This window comes from Rattus norvegicus, chromosome 5, assembly GCF_036323735.1.
Source record: "Rattus norvegicus strain BN/NHsdMcwi chromosome 5, GRCr8, whole genome shotgun sequence".
NCBI classification, from domain to species: Eukaryota; Metazoa; Chordata; class Mammalia; order Rodentia; family Muridae; genus Rattus; species Rattus norvegicus.
In genome coordinates, this window is record NC_086023.1 from 34,253,110 (window position 1) to 34,277,677 (window position 24,568).

The 24,568-nt window shown below is 41.5% G+C and overlaps 1 protein-coding gene across 3 annotated transcripts in view; it reads left to right on the forward strand.

Moving 5' to 3' along the window:
• The first annotated feature begins 3,568 nt into the window (after positions 1-3,568).
• The window catches only part of Nbn (nibrin), a 34,486-nt gene continuing 13,486 nt past the window's right edge, over positions 3,569-24,568 (forward strand). Inside the window, 10 exon segments of one of the 3 annotated variants that reach the window (NM_138873.2) lie at positions 3,569-3,640; positions 8,018-8,151; positions 9,603-9,751; positions 10,083-10,242; positions 11,296-11,399; positions 14,693-14,810; positions 15,985-16,178; positions 16,935-17,032; positions 20,177-20,306; positions 23,855-24,127. In NM_138873.2, coding sequence (NP_620228.1) covers positions 3,604-3,640; positions 8,018-8,151; positions 9,603-9,751; positions 10,083-10,242; positions 11,296-11,399; positions 14,693-14,810; positions 15,985-16,178; positions 16,935-17,032; positions 20,177-20,306; positions 23,855-24,127 — 1,397 coding nt within the window. In that variant the 5' untranslated portion in view covers positions 3,569-3,603. 3 annotated transcript variants of the gene reach the window in all.

A 24,568-nucleotide genomic window follows, 5' to 3' on the forward strand; every position in this document is an offset into this window, starting at 1 on the left:
GTCCCTTCCTTAGAACCTAAAAGATTAGGCAGTACACAAGCTGCTGGCACCAGATCTGGGTTACTTCATTCTGCTTCTCTGCTGACAGAGTAACTGATTAAAACTCTGTGACTGTGAAAAGTTGAAATGTGATAAATTCAAAGCTAGACTACCTTAGGCTACCTTTAACGTCCTCAATAGCCATTTATTGCACCTACTTCTGTGTCTGACTTAACAGCTTTGTACCAGCTAAATCCTTTTAACATGTATTAGCAGACAACCTGCTTCCAGTAACAAAAGGGCTAAGACCTATGGTATTTTCTCTCCTTTGCTGTAACCTGCTTACCTGATGTTTTCACCAAGGTATACTGATTCAAGACTTTTTTGTAACTATAAAATCTTCAGGAAGCTATGCCCATGTTGGAACAGGGAATTTAGAACAACCTGAATGAATACTGGGGTGATGACCACTCATATTTGGCCTAAGAATATAGTATCTTTTTGAGGTGAGAACATACATGTTAGTTACCTGCTTCTGTGAGTAGAACTTACCTCATTTCCTTTACCCTCCCCCACCCCAAGAAGTCTAAAGTACTTCAAACAGGCCTTAGCCTAGTAATAGACAGGAAATGTTCACTGTTTCCCTGCCTGTGGAGAATGGTTGCTAGGCCAGAATGATAGGACAGGAACTGACACTGAGGTTGTAACAAGTCCTTTTTTCATGGTTTCCCACGTTCTAATCCATTAGTAAATTGAGCAAGAAAGCGAAACAAACGACTTCAGGTTTTTTGTTTTGGTATTTTTGAGCCGAGTTGAGGCAGAAATTCAACTGTCCTGATTAAGTGCTGTCTAGAAGTTACTGAAGTACTGGTTAAAATTTATGTTAGCTTTATAAAAACCCAGTATGCAGTACCTTGTGTGTGGAGCAGTGGGCTTTGAAAAGTACCAGGGTCCAGATAGGTCAAATCCCCGGGGACTCTAAGGGACGTCAGGAGCATTCCCAGTCCCCTCTCAAGTAGCTATAGCCCCCCCACAACCCTCTGTTGAGAGGTTTGAGACAGATCAGCCATGTAGGGCAAATGCTCCAAGCCCCTCCTCCACTGGTGAGGACTAGACCACAGGTCACATAGGCTCAAGACAGATTAGTCATGACAGATCAGACCACGCCCCCAAATATGTAGATGAGGTCCTCCCACGCTCTCAGGCCAAACCAATAAGAAGTACCTGCTATCAGACACTGACCCATCCCCAAAACGTATTTAAGAATCCTATTCAGAAGGATTAAAGGTGTGAAGGAATTATTCTGTAACACTGCAGCTTGGAGAAGAGATCTGCTCTCCTGGACCCCTCGCCAGCAAGTCAGTCTCTTGTTGGTTCAGCCTGGCCCAAGAAACGAGCAGCGGCTGAAATGGAGGCAGAGCAGCACCAGCAGCACCAGCACCGGAAGCAGTCTCCCCCTTCCTGCCTGGGTCCTCTCCCCTTCACCTTAACCCGCACTCCTAGCTGGACCAAGATCTCTGTGGAAAGCCTTCAGCGTGAAGGCCCCCACTTGTATACATTTATGACAGGTCATTTGGATTAAATCAAGGCTCATAGCTTCTGGGGTGAGGAAAGTACTTGGAGTCAGTCCCTTGCAGCTTTGCAGTATGGGCACAATTAAAAAAAAAAAAAAAAAAAAAAGCTTAGCAACTGAGCTGGGCACGGTGGCACACACCTTTAGTCCTAGTGCTTGGGAGGCAGAGGCAGGCACAGCTCTGTTAGCTCAAGGTCAGCCTGGTCTACATTGAGAGTTCCAGGCAAGTAATGAGACTCTTTCAACAAAAAAAGAAAAGAATAGTAAGCTTAATTTTCAAGTTCAGTTTTCGGTCTTGTAAAAAAAAGGAAAAGGTCTCTTAGTGTAAATAGTTGATTATCTGCTAAGTCTTAGATTCTCAGGGTTCTGGGTTTCCAGATTCTAACAACACAGACCTAAAATACTATTTTTAAAAAAGTATTCTGCCGAACATGTACAGATTGTTTATTTTTCTTTAAGCAATAGAACCGGACGGCTGTTTAAATATCATTTACATTTTATTGTATATTGAAAGACCCCCGGAGTGGGGAGACCCTCACTCAAGTCTTGGGATGACGTGACCCCCCAAGAACTCACACAAGACCGTCCTTGTTGTAATCACATGAGGTTTATCGATAGCAACCAGTGCACTGGGGTCGAGACTCATATCCCACGCAGGGACAGTGGAGTCCGACCCCGAGAGGCTGGGAGAAAGGGTATTTAAAGGGAGAAACCACAACCCAAGGGGGTAGGGATGGCGTCGTAGAATAACAGTGAAAAATCACAAGGAAAAACTTTCTGTCCCCCAAGATTGTTTCCTAGGAGAAGCTGTCTCCTACTTCTCAGATTGTTTAACTTCATGGTCCGCTAGTTCCTAGGAGAAGTTGTTTCCTTCTTCTCAAGATTGTTCTCTAAGATTTATGGTCTGCTAGTTTCTGGGAGAAAGCTGTTGAGCCGGCCAATGTAATTACCCATTCTATAGCCCTAGGAGAGGCTTCTTGGAACATATAATTCTGGGGCCTAACCTGTTTTTTTTTTCTCCTTCTCCTCTAAACTTTGTGTCTAGGGGGGCAACTTTAAAACTTTTACCTTTCAATATCATATGTAAGCTACTAGTCAATTACTGCCATGCAGGAAGATTTCTGTGCTGTTTGTTGGCGCTGACAATCAAAACCAACCATCCATGCATGCTAGGTAAATGCTGCATGTACCCTGCTTGTATCTGTTTCAGCTCTATACTTTAGCTTCCCAAATCCCTTGATGTCTCTCCCTGTGTCTCTGCTGTAGTTATTCATTTTTTGGATAGGATTTCTCTGGGTAGACCAGGCTGGTTTGGAACTCACAGAGATCCACCTGCCTCTGACTTCTGAGTGCTGGGATTAAAGGTGTGCATCACCATGCCCAGCAGTTGCAGTCACTCTTTAATGGACACACACTCTTGCTGTGTGATGTATTAATATTACAACTGGACTAAAACCTGCTTGCCAGTGATCAACTATTAGGGCAAGTTGGGACTACTTGGCAAATTGCAGTCAAAGATAACAATGCAGCTTGTGAATTTAATGTTATTCAGTAAATTCTGACATTGTGTAAAGACGTAAACACGGTTCTGGTATAATACACTCAGGAAAGAGTGGAGAAGATTAAACATACTGTTGGCTCTGACGTGAAATGTTCATCTTTGACTGACACTACCACAAATGATGTAAATTAAGGCATTTTAAATACAGCAAATAATATACTCAACCAGCACTTTGATGCATTTAATTTAAAATCCACATCATTTCCGAGATTTTAAAAGACTATTACAGTTCGTTGATAAAAGCGTGAAGTGAGTTTGGGCCATCACCTTCCTCCCAGGACACTTTCTGCACTGCACCGCTGCATCTTCAGCACCAGGTGGCGCCCGCGCTGGCGGCGCGCTCTGGCCCCATTCCCGCGTTTCCGACGAACTTGGCGGAGTCCTGGGAACGCGCACGTCCCTGAGCCCGCGCCAGTGCAGCTCGGTGGCTGCGCACGCTGGGCAGCCGCGGTTGGCGTCGCATGTCGCAGTGTTCTGAGACGCCGGACTCATGTGGAAGCTGCTCCCGGCCGCAAGTGCGGCTCCAGGTAGGCGCGTAAAGGAGACGGCGGGGAGTTCTTGCCCGGGAACTGCTGAGGGGAGGTGGGGGTGGGGAAGCAGTGGATGCGCTTCCGGTCCGTCCTCCTAGCCTTCCGGCGGACCCCTAGGCGGCCGAAGCTGACTGAACACGGAAGCTGGGTGGTGGGAGCAGAGATAGGAGCCCACCGTAATTCGGGCGGTGAGCTGTGCGTGCCCGGGTTGGACGGCTCCAGCTAGGCTGCGAACTGAGGGGACAGAACTTAAGCCCTTAATGGAAACACTACGCGGAGTTAGCCCAGGCGCCCAGCCAAGGGTGGGGACTGACACAGACCACAGCATAGTTGTGAGAAATCACGTGACCCCATAGGCTCACTTTAAAGTTTTCACAATTTCGCCTTCCACCCCACACAGTTTTCCGCAGTGAAAAAGTTATCACGTGTTAAGTGGTTGTCCCCTTATATAGTCAATATTGATGGAAGATTAAGTACTTGCCTGCGACTGTATCTTGTTCGTAGGGAACTTAATGAAGATGCAGTTTACTAATAGCTTAAAGGGAAGGATGAAGTCTGAAAGATTGTCCATGTGGGTTGGGCCACTGCATAGGTAGAACGCAAATTTGTGTTGCTGAACAAGTAGGACTCTGAATAATTAGCCTTGAGCTTAGCTAGCTCTGTGGGTGTCTGTAAAATAGAAACATTCTAGAAATGGTGGTGCAGGCGCCCAGCACTTGGGAGGTTGAGGAAGGAGGACCCGGAGTTAGAGGTTATCAGCTACATAAGTTTGAGGCCTGTGAGCTACAAGAGAGCCTGTCTCATAACAGATAAAAACCTGCCAAATTGGGTAAAGGGAGGATATTCGAATTGCTTGTCATCTTGAACGAGTAGAGTTTCACAGAGTTCCACACGACACCATGGTCAGGCAATATTTTATAGACAGAAAAGGAAATAACTTAGAAAAACACCTAGATTCAATTTTACTTCAGCCACCCCACTTGAGGGGTGTTTAAAGAGGCATTTACAGTATAAGGATTCTATCTGTTCCTTTCATAGTCTGGACTGGCTGATACCTGGCTGTTAGAAGGTATCCTTAACCCTTTGTTAACATGAGAACAGAATAAATATGCTTTTAGAACCAATATCACAGATGCATTTCAGAATCTGATAGAAGCTAAGGGATTAGTTTTCTTTTTTTTTTCTTTTTTTTTTTCCGGAGCTGGGGACCGAACCCAGGGCCTTGCGCTTGCTAGGCAAGCGCTCTACCACTGAGCTAAATCCCCAATCCAAGGCATTAGTTTTCAAGTTAGTTGGTCACCTTTGTGTTACAGCAGAAACTAACAGAATATTTATTTGCCTTCCTTGAAACCTTTCAAGTTCATCTCTGGTAAACTGAGAGTGACAGTTCCTGCCTGTAATCCAGCTCCAGGGAAGCTGAGGCTGGGGGATCTTGAGTTTGAGGACAACCTGGGCAGCATAGTGAGACTTCCTCTCAAAAATGAAATAAAACAAATGGAAATCTCATTGACAGGACTTAACTCAAACTGTTTAGAAGGATGCCAGGGTTCTGCTGGACTCTTGCTATTTATCAAGTTGTGATAATTACCAACTGGAATCGAAGCCCACGCCTCCAAATGCCACAGGTCTCTAGCATGACTGCTGTTAGTCCAGCAGTTGCTGATTTACAACTTTAATATTTTATTGACTCTTTGTGAATTTCATAGCCTGCACTTCAGTAACTCATCTCTTCATCCCTCTATATCCACTCTCCACCCTCCCCCTCACAAAAACAAAACAAAACAAACAAAACAAAATCTCACTCTGGAAGCTTCAGTGTGTCACACAGTATAGCCCTTTACCCAAACAGCTATTCTTGCAGATGTTCATTGCTGTCAGTCATTGGTCTGGTTCGAGTCCTCTGTCTTCTGCTACACTATCAATACTGGATCCTTACCAGGACTCCACTTGGATATTCTGTTGTTGCTGTTTGCTGTGGAGATCCTGCAATTTTGGTTCTGGGGGACCAGCCCCTTACTATGCTTCTACATCAATGGGCTAGATGTAGGGTGAGCCAACTCAAAGCCCTGGGTCTGGGTCAACGTTGTAGCTGAGTTGGTCAGCCTGACAGCTCTTCAGAGTACCACAGCTGGTGAGGGGCGGGGCCAGCTTTTACAGCCCTTGGACATCAACATGGCCCTAGCTGGTAGCCCAGACTAGGGATGTCCCCATGGGCTATGGACATCAGCACAGACCCCCACTGCTGCAGGGCCATGGACCCAGACATGGGCCTCATGTGGTATCACAGGCACTCACTTCAGGCTGTTTCTCACTACTTTCCAGTCTCCAGCTCTGCCTTTCTTCATTGTAGCACATCCTTCTGCTTCTCTTTCTCTCCATCTCCCTACTTGCATCTTACTTGTACCAGGGCCTCTGGGTGTCTTCTTAGTGGTCCTTGACAGAGGTCATCTCTGAAGTGCTCTCTGCCCCACCATTCGTCTAGGCACTGGGTAGGGGGTCAACACAACTTTTTTAAAAAATAATTTTCTCACTAATTTGAAGTGCAACTGTTAATAGTAGAGCATAAGTCTTCCAAAGGTATAGTTGCATCTAACCTGATTTTAATTGTATTAATTTAGTTTTTTTTTTCCTGATCCATTGAAATATCTTTAGACTGTAGCGTTTTGGCAAATTTTGCAATCTAATAAGGCAAATTCCTTTAATATGATTATAAATTTCAGCATCATAAGAGCACTGGCTATCCTTCCTGAGGATCTGGGTTCAAGTCAGCTATAATCTGAATCCTCTGGATTCTGAGCACTGCATGAGTGTGCTACACAGACATTCATTCAGGCAAATGCTCATACATATAAGTAAATTATTTTTTTGATAATTATTTTCTTGCCAACCTTTTTTTTTTTTTTTTTGAGAGGGTCTCAACTATATCAACCTGACTGGCCTTGAACTCACAGAGATCTGCCTGGCTATGCCTCCTGAGTACTGGCTTGAAAGGCATGTGCTTTTTAGGTCCAGCTTGCTTGCTTTATTTTTAATATATTTTCCCTCTTACATTTTACAATCATTTAATCAACTCCAAAATCAGTAGTGTGATTTTGTTTTATCATATATTAAATTTATGTTGTGTTGGAGGGAGTATTGATTCAGTATTCCCTCTGTAAAATGATAAAGGTACCCATGTATTTAGATAACCTTTCATATTCTTCGGGGAGGCTTTATTAGGAACGAGGACATGGAGCTAGAGAGATGGCTCAGCAGTTAAGATCACTTGTTACTCTTGCAAAGAACCCAGGTTCAGTTCCACATGGTGACTCACAACCATCTATAACCAATTCCTGGGGAATCCAATGCCCCCCTTATGACTTACAGGGGCATCAAACACATGATCGTAGAGGACACAAAAATCCTTGTGCATACAAATAAGCACTAGGAAAACCAGGAAAGTAAAACATGAAGGCTTATCTCTTCAAAGGAAGGAGATGTTTGTCCATATCCATTTTCCACTTGGAATGCTGGGGAAAGATGTAGTTCACCTTCAAAACCTGGTGCTCTTTCCTCTCTATAGGGCCAGACCTCACCCACATCTCCCAGACTAATGTTTGTTTATCCGGCATCCTTCCCTAAATCTTGAGCATTGCTTCTTGGTCCATTAAAGCCATCCTTATGAGCAATGTCACTTGTACTTTTCAACAGCCTAAGTGACTTCTATGTTGTCTTAGGGCCAGGCCAATCCTGACTCCCACAGACATTGTGTTACCTCAGTCATTCTCCCTAGACCCTTATCTTAAGCAATGTCTCTAAGTCAACACAGCCCATCTTTATGGAAGAAGCCATGTGTACTTTATAAAGAGTTTCAGTGTAAACAGGTCTTAAGCTTTGTTGTACAAGTAGAACTGAGTTAATTGTCATCAGGAACTTTTTCAAAGTTGTGCTGCCCTTAAATATGGCTAATGTCAACCACCTGGTGTCAGATGCTAGAAGTTTGGACCAGGACAGGCTAACTAAGTCAAACTGAACCGGGGTTCATCTTTGCCTCTCTGTGAATTGTTCTGCTGTAGCACTGGCAGGGACCCCCACACACGATGCACACGATGCACATATGTAGATGTAGACAAAACACATAAAGCTAGCAAATTTTTTGATAGGAAAAACTCACATTGGATATATATAATTTATATAAATATACACATGCATAATGTCAAGTTGCTTAGTATTTAAGTGGCAGAAGTATGAGTTATTTGTAATACATATATAGTATGTCCTGTATCATGGATGTGTGTGTGTGTGTGTGTGTGTGTGTGTGTGTGTGTGTGTATGTGTGTGCATGCACATACGTGTATGTGTACCTTACATTCATTTACTTCTGTTTTCCCTTAGGAGAACCATGTCGACTTTTGGCTGGCGTAGAGTACATTGTTGGGAGGAAAAACTGTGCCATTCTAATCGAAAATGATCAGTCAATCAGTCGAAATCATGCTGTATTAAGAGTAAACTTTCCTGTAACCAGTTTGGTATGCTGCTAACTCTATTTTACTGTCTTTTTTTGCTTGTTTTAAAATTTATAATTTTATGCATATGAGTGTTGTATCTGCATGGACACCTGAATGCCAGAAGAGAGCATCAGATCATGTAGATAGTTGTAAGCAACTATGTGGTTGCTGGGAATTGAACTCAGGACCTCTGGAAGAGCAGTCAGTGCTCTTAACCACTGAGCCATCTCTCCAGCCCCTATTTTACTGTTTTGTTAGCAGATAAGACAAAGCAAAACAAGAAACAACAACGGAAAAAAAGAATAGAAAGCTTCCATTTGAATAGTTAATTGCGTGGGGGGTGTGATTTTGACATCAGAAAAACTGTTAGAAAACATCCCATGTTAGTTTTTTTGCCATCATGATAGACTACCTAAGAAAAAACAGATTAAAGAGGGACATACAGACTGTGGCTCAAGATTTCAACCTGTGGTCTTTTTGCCCACTAAATTGGATCTGTGTCCCGTGCCATAAATCATGGAACACTTAACAGGAAGTTACTTTCATCCTGACAACTAAGAAACACAGCAAAGAGTGGAGGCCCCAGAACTTCTTCCAGGTTACCCTTCCAGAGCTTACTTCTGTCCACTGGCCCCAAGGCTGACAGCTAAGCCTTTGACCCATGATTCTCTGGAAGACACTCAGATCCAAACTGTTAGGCAGTGAATGGTTTGCACCACTTCCAGGAATACAACAGTGAATTACCTTTATAACCCACTGCCTTAAAGGACTTCATGTGCTATATTGACACTGGCTTTTCCTGTGTAGCATATTTTCAGAGTAGGAATTTATATATGTTACTAGGCCGGATCTGAGTATGTTTTATCACAACCATAGGTTGTAAAGGTGGTTAAGTATTTTTAAATACCTGTGCTTCTGTCAGTATTTGTGGTGCAAGAACAGCTATTTTTTGTGCACAGAGTGCACATGTATAAATGCTGGATGTGCTTGGAGAAATTCAGGTTTTAATTCTGTTCTTTTAGGGATGGAGAAAATATTTATTCTTGAAATTCATCTAGATGAAGAAAACAGTTGCATTCAGTCAGAAACTCTAGCCTTTTAACCTCCTCGTATTCTCATGGGGTTAGTTTTTACTGATATGGTGTTGATAGTGTAAACAGTGTGCAGGAGAGAATACACCTGGCATGTTAAACACAAAGCAGCCTCTACCAAAGGAAAAGCCTCAGAAGAACTGGTTGAAGTTCTCGGGAAATGCCCACAGCCTTAGCAGTGAGATCTGTTCTCAGGGTAAGGCTTTACTTTACGAAATGACCTTAGGGAAAAATGCCAGGTGAGTGACTTCGCTGAAGGGGGCCTAAGTGGAAGCATCAACTACTTAGTTTCTGCTTCCTTAGAAAGTTATTCATCTTGTGAGATCTACTGTAATTAGTAAGTACTAAATGACTTTAAATCATTTGATTTTTTTTTTTCAGAGTCAAACGGATGAAATTCCTACATTAACAATAAAAGATAATTCTAAGTATGGAACCTTTATTAACGAAGAAAAAATGCTGAATGGCCTTTCTTCCACTTTGAAGACAGGAGATAGAGTTACCTTTGGGGTGTTTGAAAGTAAATTCAGGTAAGAAGTTTCAGAGTTAATGTGAAATCCACAGCTGTGTGTGAAACTGTAAAGGAAGAGACTTTGGATAATGAGTTGTCACTGTGTAACTGAATGGGTTTGTATGGGCCCTGACAGTTGTAACAGGGAACTCACTTGTTTGGGTCCTCATGGGTTACATGTTAATGTTAATTTGGGTCATTGCTTTTACTTCAATAGGACTCAAGACTGAAGAAATGATAATTTCTTAGGAAAAATAGATTAAAATTACGATGCCTGAGATTTTAAAATCCTATACGCTGCTGTCCCAAGCGCCACAATCTGACTGGATGTAACTCATTTTCCTTTGCAGAGTAGAATACGAGCCTTTGGTTGTTTGCTCTTCTTGTTTAGATGTCTCTGGGAAAACTGTTTTAAACCAAGCTATATTACAGCTTGGAGGACTCACTGCAAACAGCTGGACAGAAGAGTGTACTCACCTTGCCATGTCATCAGTCAAAGTCACCATTAAAGTAGGTTGGAAGTCTGTGTGTGTCGGGATCAAGTTCTGTCAGTTTACCCTCAGTTACTTAATATGCACAGACTTACAGTCATTTACTTTGAAACCACCAAAATGGCTGTAGATTTATGCATGGCTATCCCATGTTTGTATTTGGGCTTGAATGGCTTTTCTTTTTTTCTTTCATTCTGTATTTTTTATTTATATTTCAAATGTTATTCCTTTTCCCAGTTTCCCCTCCAGAAACCTGCTATCCCATTTGCCCTCCACCTGCTTCTATAAGGGTGCTTCTCCCACCCACCTGCCTCCCCACTCTGACATTCCCCTACACTGGGGCATCGAGCCTTGACAGGACCAAGGGCCTCTCCTCCCATTGATGCTCGACAAGGCCTTCCTCTGCTACATATGCGGCTGGAGCCATGAATGGCTTTCATAGTTTATTATCTCAGAGAAGCAGAAGCATAACAAATTATATTTCAGATTTCTATTTGACATTTTAAAAAGGGTTTTATGTGGTCCTCTACTATGAAATGTATTTGATTGTATAGATCATGTTTCAGTCTAAGGCAGAGACTACAATTAGTGGGCTTGCCGCTCTTGAAGGTTGGCATCTTATTTCTCCTGTGTCAAGTTGTCTCTCCTGTCCTCATACCATTCATTTCACCTACTATTCATTTCATGATACCACACTCCTCTTTTGCATTGAAGGTTCTATTCATGAGGACTGTGGAGTCCTTGTAGTTTAGTATTACCTCAGTAAGTCTCACCAACCTGGATCTGTAGATATGTGTGTGTGCTTTTCCAATAGTGATTGAGGGATCTCTAATTTAAGTCTTTGTGTAATGGTTTTATAAACCTAAGCTATGACCAAGGACTGACTTATTTTAGAATGTGTCTCCTTTGTGCATTAAGGAATTGGAAAGGAGAAATAGTGTAAATTTTTTTATTACATAATTTATATATAATTAATTTATAACATAACTGTCTTTTAAATAAATGTATGTATATTTAAATATTATTTATTTGAATGTATGTATTTATAATTACATTTGATTTTCCATTTTAGACTATATGTGCACTCATTTGTGGACGTCCAATTGTAAAGCCAGAATACTTTTCTGAATTTCTCAAAGCAGTTGAGTCCAAGACACAACCTCCAGAAATTGAAAGGTATGTAACTCAGGTTAAATTTAATAGCCTAGAAATGAGTAGGCATTGGTTTTACTCATATTAATCCCATGTTAAATATTTCTTGTTGCTATGGAACAAATCTTAAATAAGTGTCAATATTTAAATAGCACAATGTAAGGACAATGAATGATCCTCATGTGTGGTCAGAAGAGCATGCATGACAGTACCTGGTATCATCCGAGAGGATGCCCAAAACTGTGCTGTACAGCAAGACTCTTGAAGTCAAAACTCTGCTGTCTGTTTCCTCATCCAAAAATGTGGCTAGGCTGATATAGAGGCTTAGCCTCCACACTCCTGCTCCAAACTCAGCAGGAGGCTTAGTCAGAAGGATGGTGAATTCACAACTAGCTCGAACTGCTTGGTGAAACCCTTTCTCAACCAAACGAAGCACACCTGTGTGTCATGGGTGACAAATACTTCCTAGCTGAGCTATTTTCGATATGATAGTAGTATGCAGTGTGTAAAGTCTGAGTATGTTGTCTGATACAAGTGCTTGCTGCTGCTAACTAAAAATATCTGAATAGGTTTGTGCTCTTACTTGCTTTTGCTATTCTGTCAAATATTGACCAACCGTCTTAGGAAATTTATATATATATACTTTGAAGTAATACACATTGTGATTAGATAGGAAGAAACCTGACGCTTTTCATAGGTTCCATGGTAAAGCTGACTGTTGGTGAGCTTATCTTTATAGGTTACTATGTAATGTATGGTACGTGTGCCACGGTAGACGAGAGGATATCCTTCCACCACATGGGTGCCAGAGATTGAGCTCAGAGCATCAAGTTTAGTGGCCAGTGAATTACACACAGAACCATCCCTCCTGCCCCGATGTTGTCTTTGATTCAGGGTCTCATATGTCCCAGGCTGGCCTGAAACTCATGTGTTTCAAAAGATGACTTTGAACTTGTGACCATCTTTCCTCCTCCTCCTGGCTAGCAGGATTACAGGTGGAGTTCCACAGTTCCCAGTTTCTGTGGGGCTGGAAGTGAACCCAAAACTTTCTTGCGTACCAGGCAAACACTCTACCAATTGAACTACGTCATCAGCCTTAAAGAAAAAATTTTAATTAAAATGTTTTGCAAGTTAATTTTATTATCAATTTTAAACTACCTAATTCAAGTAATTTTTTTTCCAATACAGATTTTTTTTTTAATAACCCTGGCTGGCCTGGGTTGTAGCCTAGTATGTAGACCAGGCTAGCCTTGAACTCACAGAGATCTTTGCTTCCTGAGTGTATTTTTGGCTCCACTGCTTGTTTTAGGAACTGCTCATGGCCCTGTTGATCATAGGTGTCTTTGTTTAACTTAGCCAAAAATTAGATCCTTCTGATTTTTTGGTTGGTTGGTTGGTTGGTTGGTTGGTTGATTGGTTGGGATGATTGATTTGGATTTTTATATGTACATAATTTTTATCTAGGAGGTTTATTTTATAATCTGTTTATCAAATAACACAGTATTTTGGATTCTGATCAACAGTGATTCTTAACCTTGAGTCTTACAGCCTTCTCAAAACAGCTTCAGGAAGCATCCCTTACATATTTTAATTTGGCTTGTGTTTAAACAAAACATACTGTCCTTCAGAAGTCTGTCTCTCTGTCTCTGGGGAGTCTATTAAGTCCTGTCAATAGCAACTCTGACTACAAATCAGAAGCCATTGTTGATTTCAGGCTGCCTTAGGTAAGAGAGCCTGGTAAATGTTTACTACTGGATGTATGTATGTCCTGTTGTTGGACTTTTAGAATTAGCCATTGAATCATCCTTCTATTCAGATTTCTATCCAAAATTAACACATGACCATAGTGAAATAGCTTTACTCTAGGAGAACTTTGAATAACTCCTAACTCACCGCCTACTATAGGAGTCAGTTTTCTACTGGCAATTGACAATCATGTTTCTTATTAAGAGCTGGCATGGTGGTGCACTCTGGAATCCTAGCGTTCAATATGGCAAGATGAGGCTAGCCTATGCTCTGTAGCAAGACACTGTCTCTAAAAATACCAAACAAAATTAAAACATATGTAGTCATTCACCCAGTAGTAGATCCTTATATCTGTATCTGTTTTTTTGTTTTTTGTTTTTTTGGTTTTTTTTTGAAATAGTATATAGTCCAGCTATTCTTTGAGAGGACCCTAGGTTTCTTTCCCAGCCTGGAAATGGTAAACTCACAATTGTCTGTAACTCTAGTTGAGGCCTACACATAGCACACCCACATGTATGTAGGTAAACACTCATAAGATTGAAAACAATAATAATAGAAACAAATATAAAAGGGATAGCAAATAAGCTATAGTAACTCTTAATATCACTACTGTTTTAGTTCTGAAAAGGTGTTGACTAGGTCTGAATTTAAATCAGGGCCGTGATACAGTGTTAGTATGCAGCAAGTGCTGTCCTGCTTAGTACAGTTATGTCTGCATTCTGCAGGTCATCAAGAAAAAACAGTAAGACAGTCCCCAGTGTGTGTTCCTGATGTGATTTGTGATTCCTTGTTTCTGTCACCTTTAGAAGACTCGTAAAAGACTGTTAAATTGTATCATGTATATTCTGAGAGCAACGTCTACATTGTGTATGTAGGGAGGATGTTCCCATTCAGTTAGTACAGAACTCTCATGTTGTGGCATGTTCTCTCAGTTATGTCAGACAAGCCACTCACTGTCGGGAGAGTCCACAGGTCTCTAGCATGCATGTATAGCTTGCTGGCTATGTGAAGACTACAAATTCTGCCAGCCCTTTGCACAGCCATTTCTGAATGATGTTCGTAGTGGGGAATCTTGGGAGATGAAGTGGTGTCTCCTGAAATAAAGAGTGTGCTTGCTAACAGCAGTCGGATTTGTAAACGCAGTGCTCTTAACTCTGTAGCCCAGGCTATGACTGTGCCTTCTATACATTTACCAAGGAACTTGGCTGAGAAGAGATGTGCCACTAACAACTCACCTTTATTTCTCCTTAAACATGTGTCTTGTGTAATCATCTTTCCTAGTGTATTCATTTTAAGAAAATACAGGCATTATATGCGGAACTGGTATCGTATTTTAGGAAAAGTCATTTTGGTTATTTTGTTCCAGATAAAAACTCTTTGCCCAAAACAAACCCTTCAAAGTACTAGCTTTTGTTTCTACCTCCTGGGGGGTACAGACCTGTGTCAGTGAGCCTGGCTCAAGTAATACTGAAATCAGCCTTTGTGGTATCACGTAGTCACTCTGTTTGCCCACTTAATAGTGATCAGAGAGAATGGTGCATAATTAGAGTACGTTTTGATTATCTTTACAGTTTTTACCCACCCATCGATGAACCAGCTATTGGAAATAAAAGTGTCGATCTGTCCGGACGACGTGAAAGAAAACAAATCTTCAAAGGAAAAACATTCGTGTTTTTAAATGCCAAGCAGGTGACTTTAAAGCTAGCATACATTAGTATTGCTTTTTAAAAAAATTTTGTTTATCTATCTATCTGTGTATGGGTGTGGGGTTTGCTTTGTTTTTCACTTTTATTTATTTACTTGCTTTTAGTTGAAATCCAGGAAGGGTACAGCATCACACAGATTCTGTGTCCATGGCCTTTGCGGGACCATGCCACCGTTTCCATAGACCTGAATTCCTTTTCGCCAAATCACTCTTTTGGTTTGCCTCCAGGAGTCACCGTATTGTTTTTTGCTTTATACACATAAGCACATCTCTTGTCTAAATAGAACTCAGATTCATCTTGGGCATAAATATCTTCAGTTTTAAGATGAGCCCTGTGTTCTCTTTGGCTCTGGAAACCTTGCCTGTAGCCAGCAGAAATGGCCTTGTACCACAGCCTTTCAGACATATTTGCCTTTTAGCAGTCCTATTCCCAGCCAAGGTACCAAGATGTGAAAAGACGTGTATGGGTGGTTTTTCTGCATGTCCAGCACATGCATGCCTAGAACTCTTGCAGGTCAGCGGAGGGAGTGAGATCCCCTGGGACTAGAGTTACAGATGGTTGTGAGTTATTACCATCTCCGGTCCTCTGGAAGACCACCCAGTGCTCTTAATCCCTGACACATCTGTCCTACTGATACAGTACTGCTCTTATCGACAGCTGGTAGTGCTTCCCACTTGGGGTTTTCCTATAGATGTGTGAAGGAAGATAAAAAGCTACCTGTGCTAGGCCCTGCCCAGTGATTATGTGTCTGACTCTGGTACTTCATAACACTGGCTAATGGACCTATTTCATTTACGTGAACACCTTAGTGGGGAAGACAGAAAATAATTTAAGTCCTAACTGGTTTCCTAACAGAACATTTGTGTTTGTCTTTTGTGTTCCAAAAATGTGGATTTCAGAAGTTGATGTTATGAACTATGGAGTTCACCTACCCCAGGAGAACCGTCGGGGGGTGATGAGAAAACAGTGTAGACATGTGGGCTACAGACGGGGCTGCTGACCCAGGGGCTTTCAAATGGACGCCCAAGTTCCCAACTGGGAAGGGGATGACACTTCTGTTTTCCTTGCCAAGTTAAATGTGTGCAGAATGAGAGTGTATTTAGAACCCTCACTGCAGCTGGCTCTTTGCCTTTTAAAACGCTTCTTCCCATTTCCAGCATAAGAAACTCGGCTCGGCAGTTGTTTTCGGAGGTGGGGAAGCCAGGCTGATGGCAGAAGGAGGTGAAGAGGAACAGAGCTTCTTCTCAGCTCCCGGAACCTGTGTTGTTGACGTAGGAATAACAAACACACAGCTCATAATTACAGACTCCCAGAGGAAGTGGATTCATTTGATAATGGATATACTTCAAAGGTACACAGCTCTTCACTAATTACAAGTGAAAGTAGGTTTTACATCAGCCCGGTTAATACAAAAGAATAAACAAGGGCTTATCATGCCATGTTCTCGAGAACTGTGATTTGAGGGGCTAGGTAGTGGAATATCTGTGTAATTTTATCTAGGTACTTTCTGTCTTTTGCTTCTCTAATAAAATCTATAGAATTTGCTTCTTTTGGTTGTTTTGTTTTGTTTTGTTTTGTTTTGTTTTGTTTTGTTTTGTTTTACTGAGACAGGACCTTACTGTGTCGCTCTGGCAGTCCTACAGTTCACAGTGTGGATCCAGCTGGTCTGGATCTGCCTGCCTCTGCCTTGTCTGAGTGTGAAATGAAAGGCATGTGCCACCACACGCCGTGGTTTGTTAAACGTAATCGACTAGTAGTTTTTAAGTGCTGTATATTGCAGCTGGGGTTAAAACTCAGAAGAATATTTTCTAAAAGTATGTACAATTGAAAAGTTTGCCCTTCATAACCACTCGTACTTATATATTTGATAATATATAAAATTTGGAGGGTATTGTTTTGTTTTTGGATTTTTATTTTATTTTACTTTTTGAGACAGAGCTGGTTTCAAACTTGCTATGTAGCCAAGGATGACCTTACTTTTCTGTTTATATCATAAAATTTTAGCATCTCTTTGGGAAGAAAAATACATTTTTGAAACTCAATATTAAATTAATGAAAGTTGTTAGTTTTAATATACGACTATATTTAAACTATTTTCTTCTCATAGGCATGGCCTCAGACCTATTCCTGAAGCAGAGATTGGATTGGCTGTTATTTTTATGACTACAGAGAGTTACTGTAATCCGCAGGGCCAGCCTTGTACAGGTAAATCAAACATTTTATTAAATCTTTACAAAGTGTGTGTGTGTGTGTGTGTGTGTGTGTGTGTGTGTGTGTGTGTGTATACACACTTTACTCTGGTCATACTTGGCAAAGTGTGACTGTATTACCCTTCTTTTAAAGCCCATCTATTTATACGTCCATTAATTTACTCACTCGGTACCTGGTTCTGCTGTAATGCTGACGCTGCTCTGGTTGCTGAGGGTTCATTAGTGAGTGGAATAAGCAGGGCCCCTGCCCTTCTGAACTCTCTGTTCTAAAGGTCAGGATGCAGACAGTGCACAGGCAGAGCACACACCTCAGTTCAGGAGAGCCAAGTGTGAAGAGGGAGCTGGCGAGGCTTCGTAACCCTGACTGGAAGTGTGCAGGCTCAGACTGCATGGAGGACGAGGCACTTGAGTCTCTGCAGCCTGAAGTGCTTAGGCAAGGCGGCTGCACGGGGCCTGACAGAATTCCAGGCAGAGCGATCGCATGGCTCTGGTGTAGCAAATGGATCCTGGGGGTCCAGAATGGAAATGCAGACTGAAGACTACTGTGGAGCTACTCAGAGATGGCCTCAAAGATTGCTCTGCTACGTTTGGGTCTCTGTCTACAGTTCCACCAAGTTACCAATCCAGTCAGAATTACTAAAGATACTTAGTATAAAGGCAGGGGAATCATAAACCTAAGGTGTTTGGATTCATATGAGTTCCAGGCTAGCCTAGACTATACAGCAAGACCCTATTTGAAAAATATAAAAATAATGTTCGTTTTTGGAGAAGAGTTTTGCATCTATTTATATCAACTTATTTTTTTCTGACATATTTCCCCAACCAATAGGACAATAATTGACTTAGCATTTACAATGTAAGTAATCAAGGTCTGCTATACACATACTGTGCCATTTTTAACACAAGGGACTTGGTAATACCTGCTATGAGGAACAGTGTCTTAGAATACAGAACAGCTGAGGAAAACAATATATTCCTATATCGGTCTTTTTGGAACTAAGTTGATTCATTTATAATTATTATTTTTAAAGAGTTTGATTTTTTTCATTTTACTTTCGAGACTGTAATATAATTACATCTTTCCTCTTTCCTATCTTCCCTCCAAACTCTCCCATAGATCCCTCCTTGCACTCTTTCAAATTCATGGCCTCCTTTTTCATTAATTGGTGGTGGTGGTGGTAGTGGTAGTGGTGGTGGTGTGGTGTGTTTGTGTTTGTGTGTGTGTGTGTGTGTGTGTGTGTCTAGTTTTATTTGTATGTTTGTAGGAATGACCACTTGGTACTGGATAACCAGTTGGTGTGCTCTTCTCTAGAAAAGACAATCTCTCCCACTCAGTTGCCTGCAGTTCTTTATGTAGGGTTGCGGCCTCCTAGGCTTTCCCCTGACCACTGTGGCATGTCTATTATTGTTGACCTTATTTAGGTCACATTTCAACAGTCGTGTTGGTGAGGCTATGGGCGTTTGTCTGGCATTTCTAGGAAGCGCAATCTCTTAGCAAACCCCTGATCCTTTGGGTCTTGGCTTTGGCTCTGCCTCCTTTTCTGCAGTGTCCTCGAGCCTTAGGTACAGGAGTTGCTATGTCCCACAGGACGGGATTTCAGAGAGGTTTATGTGTATTTCTCCTGATAGCTTTTCTTTGCCTGCTTTCATGAACAGTTTTTGGACTTCAGCTAGAGGACATGGTTCCTACTTATACTTGGGGCTGCTGTAGTGTGTTGACCTGTACCCGTGCAGTTGGACACTCTAATTTAGTATGTTCTGCAACCTTGGTTTAAATGGATAGGGAATATTTGAAATTAGAGTTTGGAAGGAGTGAGCCACTGAAGGCTTAGTGACTAGGGTTCAGGTATAGAGAGACTGTGGTACTGATTAGCAGTAGTCACTGCTGCCTTTGCATGTACAGAAGCCATCAGAAACATTTTACATGCATCAGTACAACTCAGCTTGAAACAAGAATCTTTTTAAGGGTGTTTTATACATTGTATAGGTAAGGAAACATTGTAGAGAGAAGGTAGCAGAGTAATGGGAGTTCATAAACCAGCCAGTCCACTCAGCCAATTCTCACCTCCCAGCTGTTGTGACATCGTGCTGCATTGCAGCCGTTGTGACATCGTGCTGCATTGCACACTTGTAGTCTGATGTGCTCGCTGAAGCACACTCGTTTCTTCTCCTGCTGACCAAGTCCTACAGACATAGAGTTTGAAGTGCTTGGGTTGTTTCAAACATGTAATGTAACTTCTTCTGCTGGAGTTGTGTCATGATTAATATTTTCCCAAAGTTCATGAATAAAATTCCCAGAATTGATCCTTAGATTAGAAGCTAAAGATGAACTCTTTACCCTTTAACGAGAAAACTAACATAGCTCCCTGCAGATCACCACATTCTTGGAGAGGCCATCCCTTCCAGTCTGTTACAAATCTGTCCGACTTTTAGAAGTGGCATGTGCTGTTTGTTTTGTGGTTATTATGGGGGTGGGAGCCAGAAGTATCAATCATTTAAGGCATAAACCATAAACATGAAAATAGCTGCTGGTCCTGTGTCAGTACCCCCTTTGTGGCATCTGCTTTCTGTTTCTTTTTAATTCCCAACTATATATATATATATATATATATATATATATATATATATATATATATATATATATGTATATGTATATGTATATGTATATGTATATGTATACACACACACACACACACACACACACACACACACACACACACTGCAGAAACAGTTTTTACTTTAAATTGGGATTCTTTAGTTCAGAATATTCTAGGAAGTAGCCCAGACTATATATATATATAAGTAGCCCAACTATATATATATATATATATACACACACACACACTGCAGAAACAGTTTTTACTTTAAATTGGGATTCTTTAGTTCAGAATATTCTAGGAAGTAGCCCAGACAGCTGGGTGCTTTATTTGGTTGTAAGTGCATGTTTTGCACAGTACTCAAGAGCCACTGGCTTTTATGTTCAGGATGACAGCTAACAGTGAGACAGTCCCGCTGGCTTCTCAGCGAGTCCTTATTGCCGTCCATATATCTGTTTATGCTGCCCCCAAAACATAACTTTGTATAATTGCTTCTGTCTTATGTGTAATAGTTGTGATTTTGTTTCTTGCATGATGTACAGAGGTAAAGACGACGACTCCAGGACCAAGCCTTTCCCAGGGCCTGTCAGCCAATGGAAAAGTCATCCCCAGTGCGCCAATGAATATGACCACATACGTAGCTGACACAGAATCAGAGCCAGCAGATACATGGTAAAGCATCTCTTAGCTTGCTGTTGTAATTGTTTTATCAATTAAGAGCATATTCAAGAAAAAGTTGCTGTCTTTATCAAGACAAAGCATGGAAGACGGGGCTGCCAGGGAAAATGATATCTCATAGGGATCAGCAAATTTTTTTCTTTTTCTTTTCTTTCTTTTTTTTTTTTTTTTTGAGATAATTATATCATTTCCTTATTTCCATTCCTTCCTCCAAATATTCCTGTATCACTACCCCAAATTCATAACCTCTTTTCTTTATGATGCGTGCCTATGTGTCCTCCTAAATGCATACCTACAAGCCGGTCCGTCTGTACAGTGTCACCTGTATGTGTGTTTTCACAGCTGACCATTTGGTGTTGGATAACCAACTGGTGTGCTCTTCGTTTCACGGGGAGACTTTCTCCGACTCAACACTCCTCTGTTGGATGTAGTACTTTCAACGAGGAAATTTTCTTGACCTGTGACATTTGGATCTTTGCTGTCATTACCTAGCTCTGCTGATGTAGAATCACAGTAGTTGTAGGCGGCACGCGGTGGTGGGGGTGGGGGTGGGGGTGGGGGTGGCAGAGCTGAGGTAGGCTACAAGCTACTCTTTCACTGCTGTTGGGTAATTTTTATTAGTTCTTTAAATGTGTCTTAAAGAGAAAAAGTATTTGTGACTAATGAAATAAATTTGAAATATAGTAGCCCATACATATGTATTTTTAATTACCCATAGTCATATCATTGTCTAAACTTATGGAACGGAAAATTGCTGAAACTAGAAATTTCTAAGTTTTAACTTACACTTCTGAAGACCATGATGAAATATCATAGCACAGCAGTTCTCAACTTTCCTGATGCGGTGACACTTTAATACAGTTCCTTACACTGTGGCTACCCCAAACCATAAAAGTATTTTTGCTGCTACTTCCTAACTGTAACATTGCTACTGTTATGAATATCTGTATTTTCTGATGGCCTTCAGCGACCCCAGTAAAAGGATCATTCAACCCCCAAAGGGGTTGCGGCCCACAGATTGAGAACCACTGTCAGGTTATCTTGCCTACATGTACATTTTTCCTTTGTGCAGCGGGTCCATACTGTATATGCTACCCAGCCATTGGCACTACTAGCTGCTGTGGTTTGGAGTGACTGTCTTACATTCATGTAATTTTTACATAGTGGCCTGATGCTACTATTTCACAGTGCCTAAACCATTCATCTCTTTAATCACATAGTGATTAAATGTCTTATGTCTTATCACAAGAAGGGTGAGTATAGTGCAATAAAATAGTTTGGAAGACTCCACATTCATGTAACTTTTATTATAGTACATGGTAATTACTAATGGTTTTTTTTTTTAGTTTCTACTGTTAACCTCTCATTTATGCCTACTTTATAAATTAATGGCTGTATACATAAAAATATGTATTTATAGAATTTGTTTTCAGGCCTCAAGTGCCCAGTGGTGTTACGTTGCAGTTAATATTAAAAACGCCCTCAGACCCTCGCTAGTTGGCCTCGTCGAGCCATATGGCATTAGCGAGGTGTTTTCATCTCAATCAGCAAAGTGTCTCCCCGCTAAGCTCCCAGTCTCTATCCCACGCTGCTGCCAGCTATTGTCTGAGCCCAGCAGACAGTCCCCAGGGCGGGTCACTGCCACACCAGTTTTATACAGAGACTGCCTATCTCACATCTCACAGCTTTCTTACTGCGGACTCTGCTCACTTTCCCAGCATCCCAGCTAACCACACCCTGCTCCAAGCAGCAGCTCCCCTCTCACAGCGCTCTGCTCCTGCTGTTTATGTTCCCGGCAGCCGCTGCCTAATGGTTATAGTATCAACTCCCAGCAACCCGTTCAAATCAAAACTCCAGATGCGTGTAACTTAACAATAAGATATAAGTTAGCTAGGTAATTCATCTCAGTAAATTCATACTCCACAGAATGAGCACACAGTAAACTCAGGGCCAATTGATGATATAAACTAGATGGAATTGATGATGATTCCACGTAGGTAGGATGAATTGACCTATAGAAATCCATCCTTTAAGAAATATTCAAGACTACCTGTGGCTGTTCAAGGCCGCACGGATCTGGGTCGTCCTTCTCTGCCTCCATCTTGGTTCTCCTCTTCCTTCTCCTCTCTCTCCCCTTACCAAAACTCTGTCCCAGCCCTACTTTTTACTGTCCAGTCATGGGCCTCGCCCCATCCTTTGCCAGCCCTCACCTACATAAAGACACTAATCTATAGTCTTAGAATGTATTCCTCATGAGTTTGGATATATTACTATAAACATGTCAGTCTGTATAATTGCTACAGATATTCCTCCAGAGATGACCACACAGGCACATTGTGTAGATAATTGGAAGGTTTTTCCAGGCCCCCTGGACTACATTGAAGTATTTGGACCTAAGTGTAGCCCTAAGCATTTAGACCAGGAGGCTTTTAAAGGCACAGCCCATATCCTGTTATCTTGCTCAGCAGCTGTGGGGCAGGGAGTGCTGCACAGACAGACAGTTTAACAGAAGCTAAACTGAATTAGCTGCAGCATCTTGGCCTTGGGTCCTGGAGTAGAGCTGGGTAATTTGCCATGTGATTCTCCACCAAGGAGATCAAATTCTAGTTAAACCTGAATACAGGATAGAGGAACTTCTGCACTGTTTTGCTCTGTTACATAATACCTATAATTCAATATTACTTATAATTTGGGAGCTCATGTTATTAGGTCAACTTGGATATCCAAATAGTTAATATTCGTCCATATATTTCATTTTTCAATGTTCTTATTGAAAAATTCTGGTTTTTTGTTTTTGTTGTTTAACAGAAAGGGTTACTGTTTTTGTATTCTATGATAATTTTTATTTACGTCTTAAAGCATTCTTCTATTAAGACATTTAATAAACTATGTAAGATCGTGAATACATTTTTACTATTATATTGTGTGCAGAACTTGTAAAGGAAACTGTTAACTTGTAGTAGTTGCTTGAAAGAGCTTTATTTGATTTTTGGTCCATTCAATCATATTGCATAAAACAGTGTACGTCTTTAAAGTATTTTCTAGTAGTCTGAAGTTCTGTAGCACAGCATCTGCTGTGGTAGCATCTGGTTAGTCAGATATCAGTCTGTCCAGGGTGATTTAAATGCACACATAGCAGTCTATGAGTGACTCTGGAATGATATTGTTTACTTGATTTCCTGTAGTTTATTGGAACACTCTCTTTCATGAAGATACTGTAAATGTTTAAATAAAAATGACACCGGCCTACTACCTAGTTTATTATACAGTAGGAGACTAGGTTAGGGTCACGAGTGTATCTGGCAGTGTTTCTAGGAGAGTGTGAAGGTGTGTGCTGTGGGGAGCCTGCTGAGCTGTGTGCCAAGAGTGTGATGCCATCCTCCAGGCACTAGACAGCAGGATGCTGCTCTTTTGGAGTGGGAAACTATGTTAGCTGAATTATTCTCTACTCTTCTGAAGTTGTATTTATCAGAACATTTGGAGAACTTTGTCTGTAAATAAAAGTTGTTCTAATTGTTTGCCTCTCTGTCCTGCTCCTCTAGTATGTCTTTGAGTGAAAGACCAGAAGAAGTAAAGATCTTTGGACTCGATCAAAACTCTAGAAAGCTTTTACAAGGAACATGCAATATAAAGGAGACCTCTAATCAAAGCTCCAATTCTAACAATGCAGCATCAAATACACTGGTTAGGGGAAAGGCCCCGAACTATCAGCTTTCACCAATGAAATGTCCTGCTGCAAGTAAAAATAAAGATTGGTCTTCTCAGCAGCAGCTGAACTCCATCAAAAACTACTTCCAGCCATGCTCCAGAAAAAGGTATGTTGTCAATAATTCCTCTACTGTGTCTCTGAAAATGATGGTTAGATTGATAGATAAGTGTAGAGCAGCATTTTCTTTAGCCAGTTCTATTGAAAAAGAAACAGAATGTATCTATAGAAGGTTTGTATTTATGTTAGAAATTATTCTCTCCCTCTCTCTCTCCCTCCCTCTCTCTCTCTCTCTCTCTCTCTCTCTCCCCCTCCCTCCCTCTCTCCCTCCCTCCCTCTCTCTCCCCTCCCCTCTCTCTCTCTCTCTCTCTCCCCCTCCCTCCCTCTCTCCCTCCCTCCCTCTCTCTCCCCCTCCCTCTCTCTCTTTCTCTCTCCCTCTCGCTCTCTCTCTCCACCCCCCCCCCCCGTGTGTGTGTGTGTGTTAGAATGTTTTTGGAGATCAGAAGATAACTTGTAGGTGTCAGTTCTCTCTTTTCACCATGTGAATCCT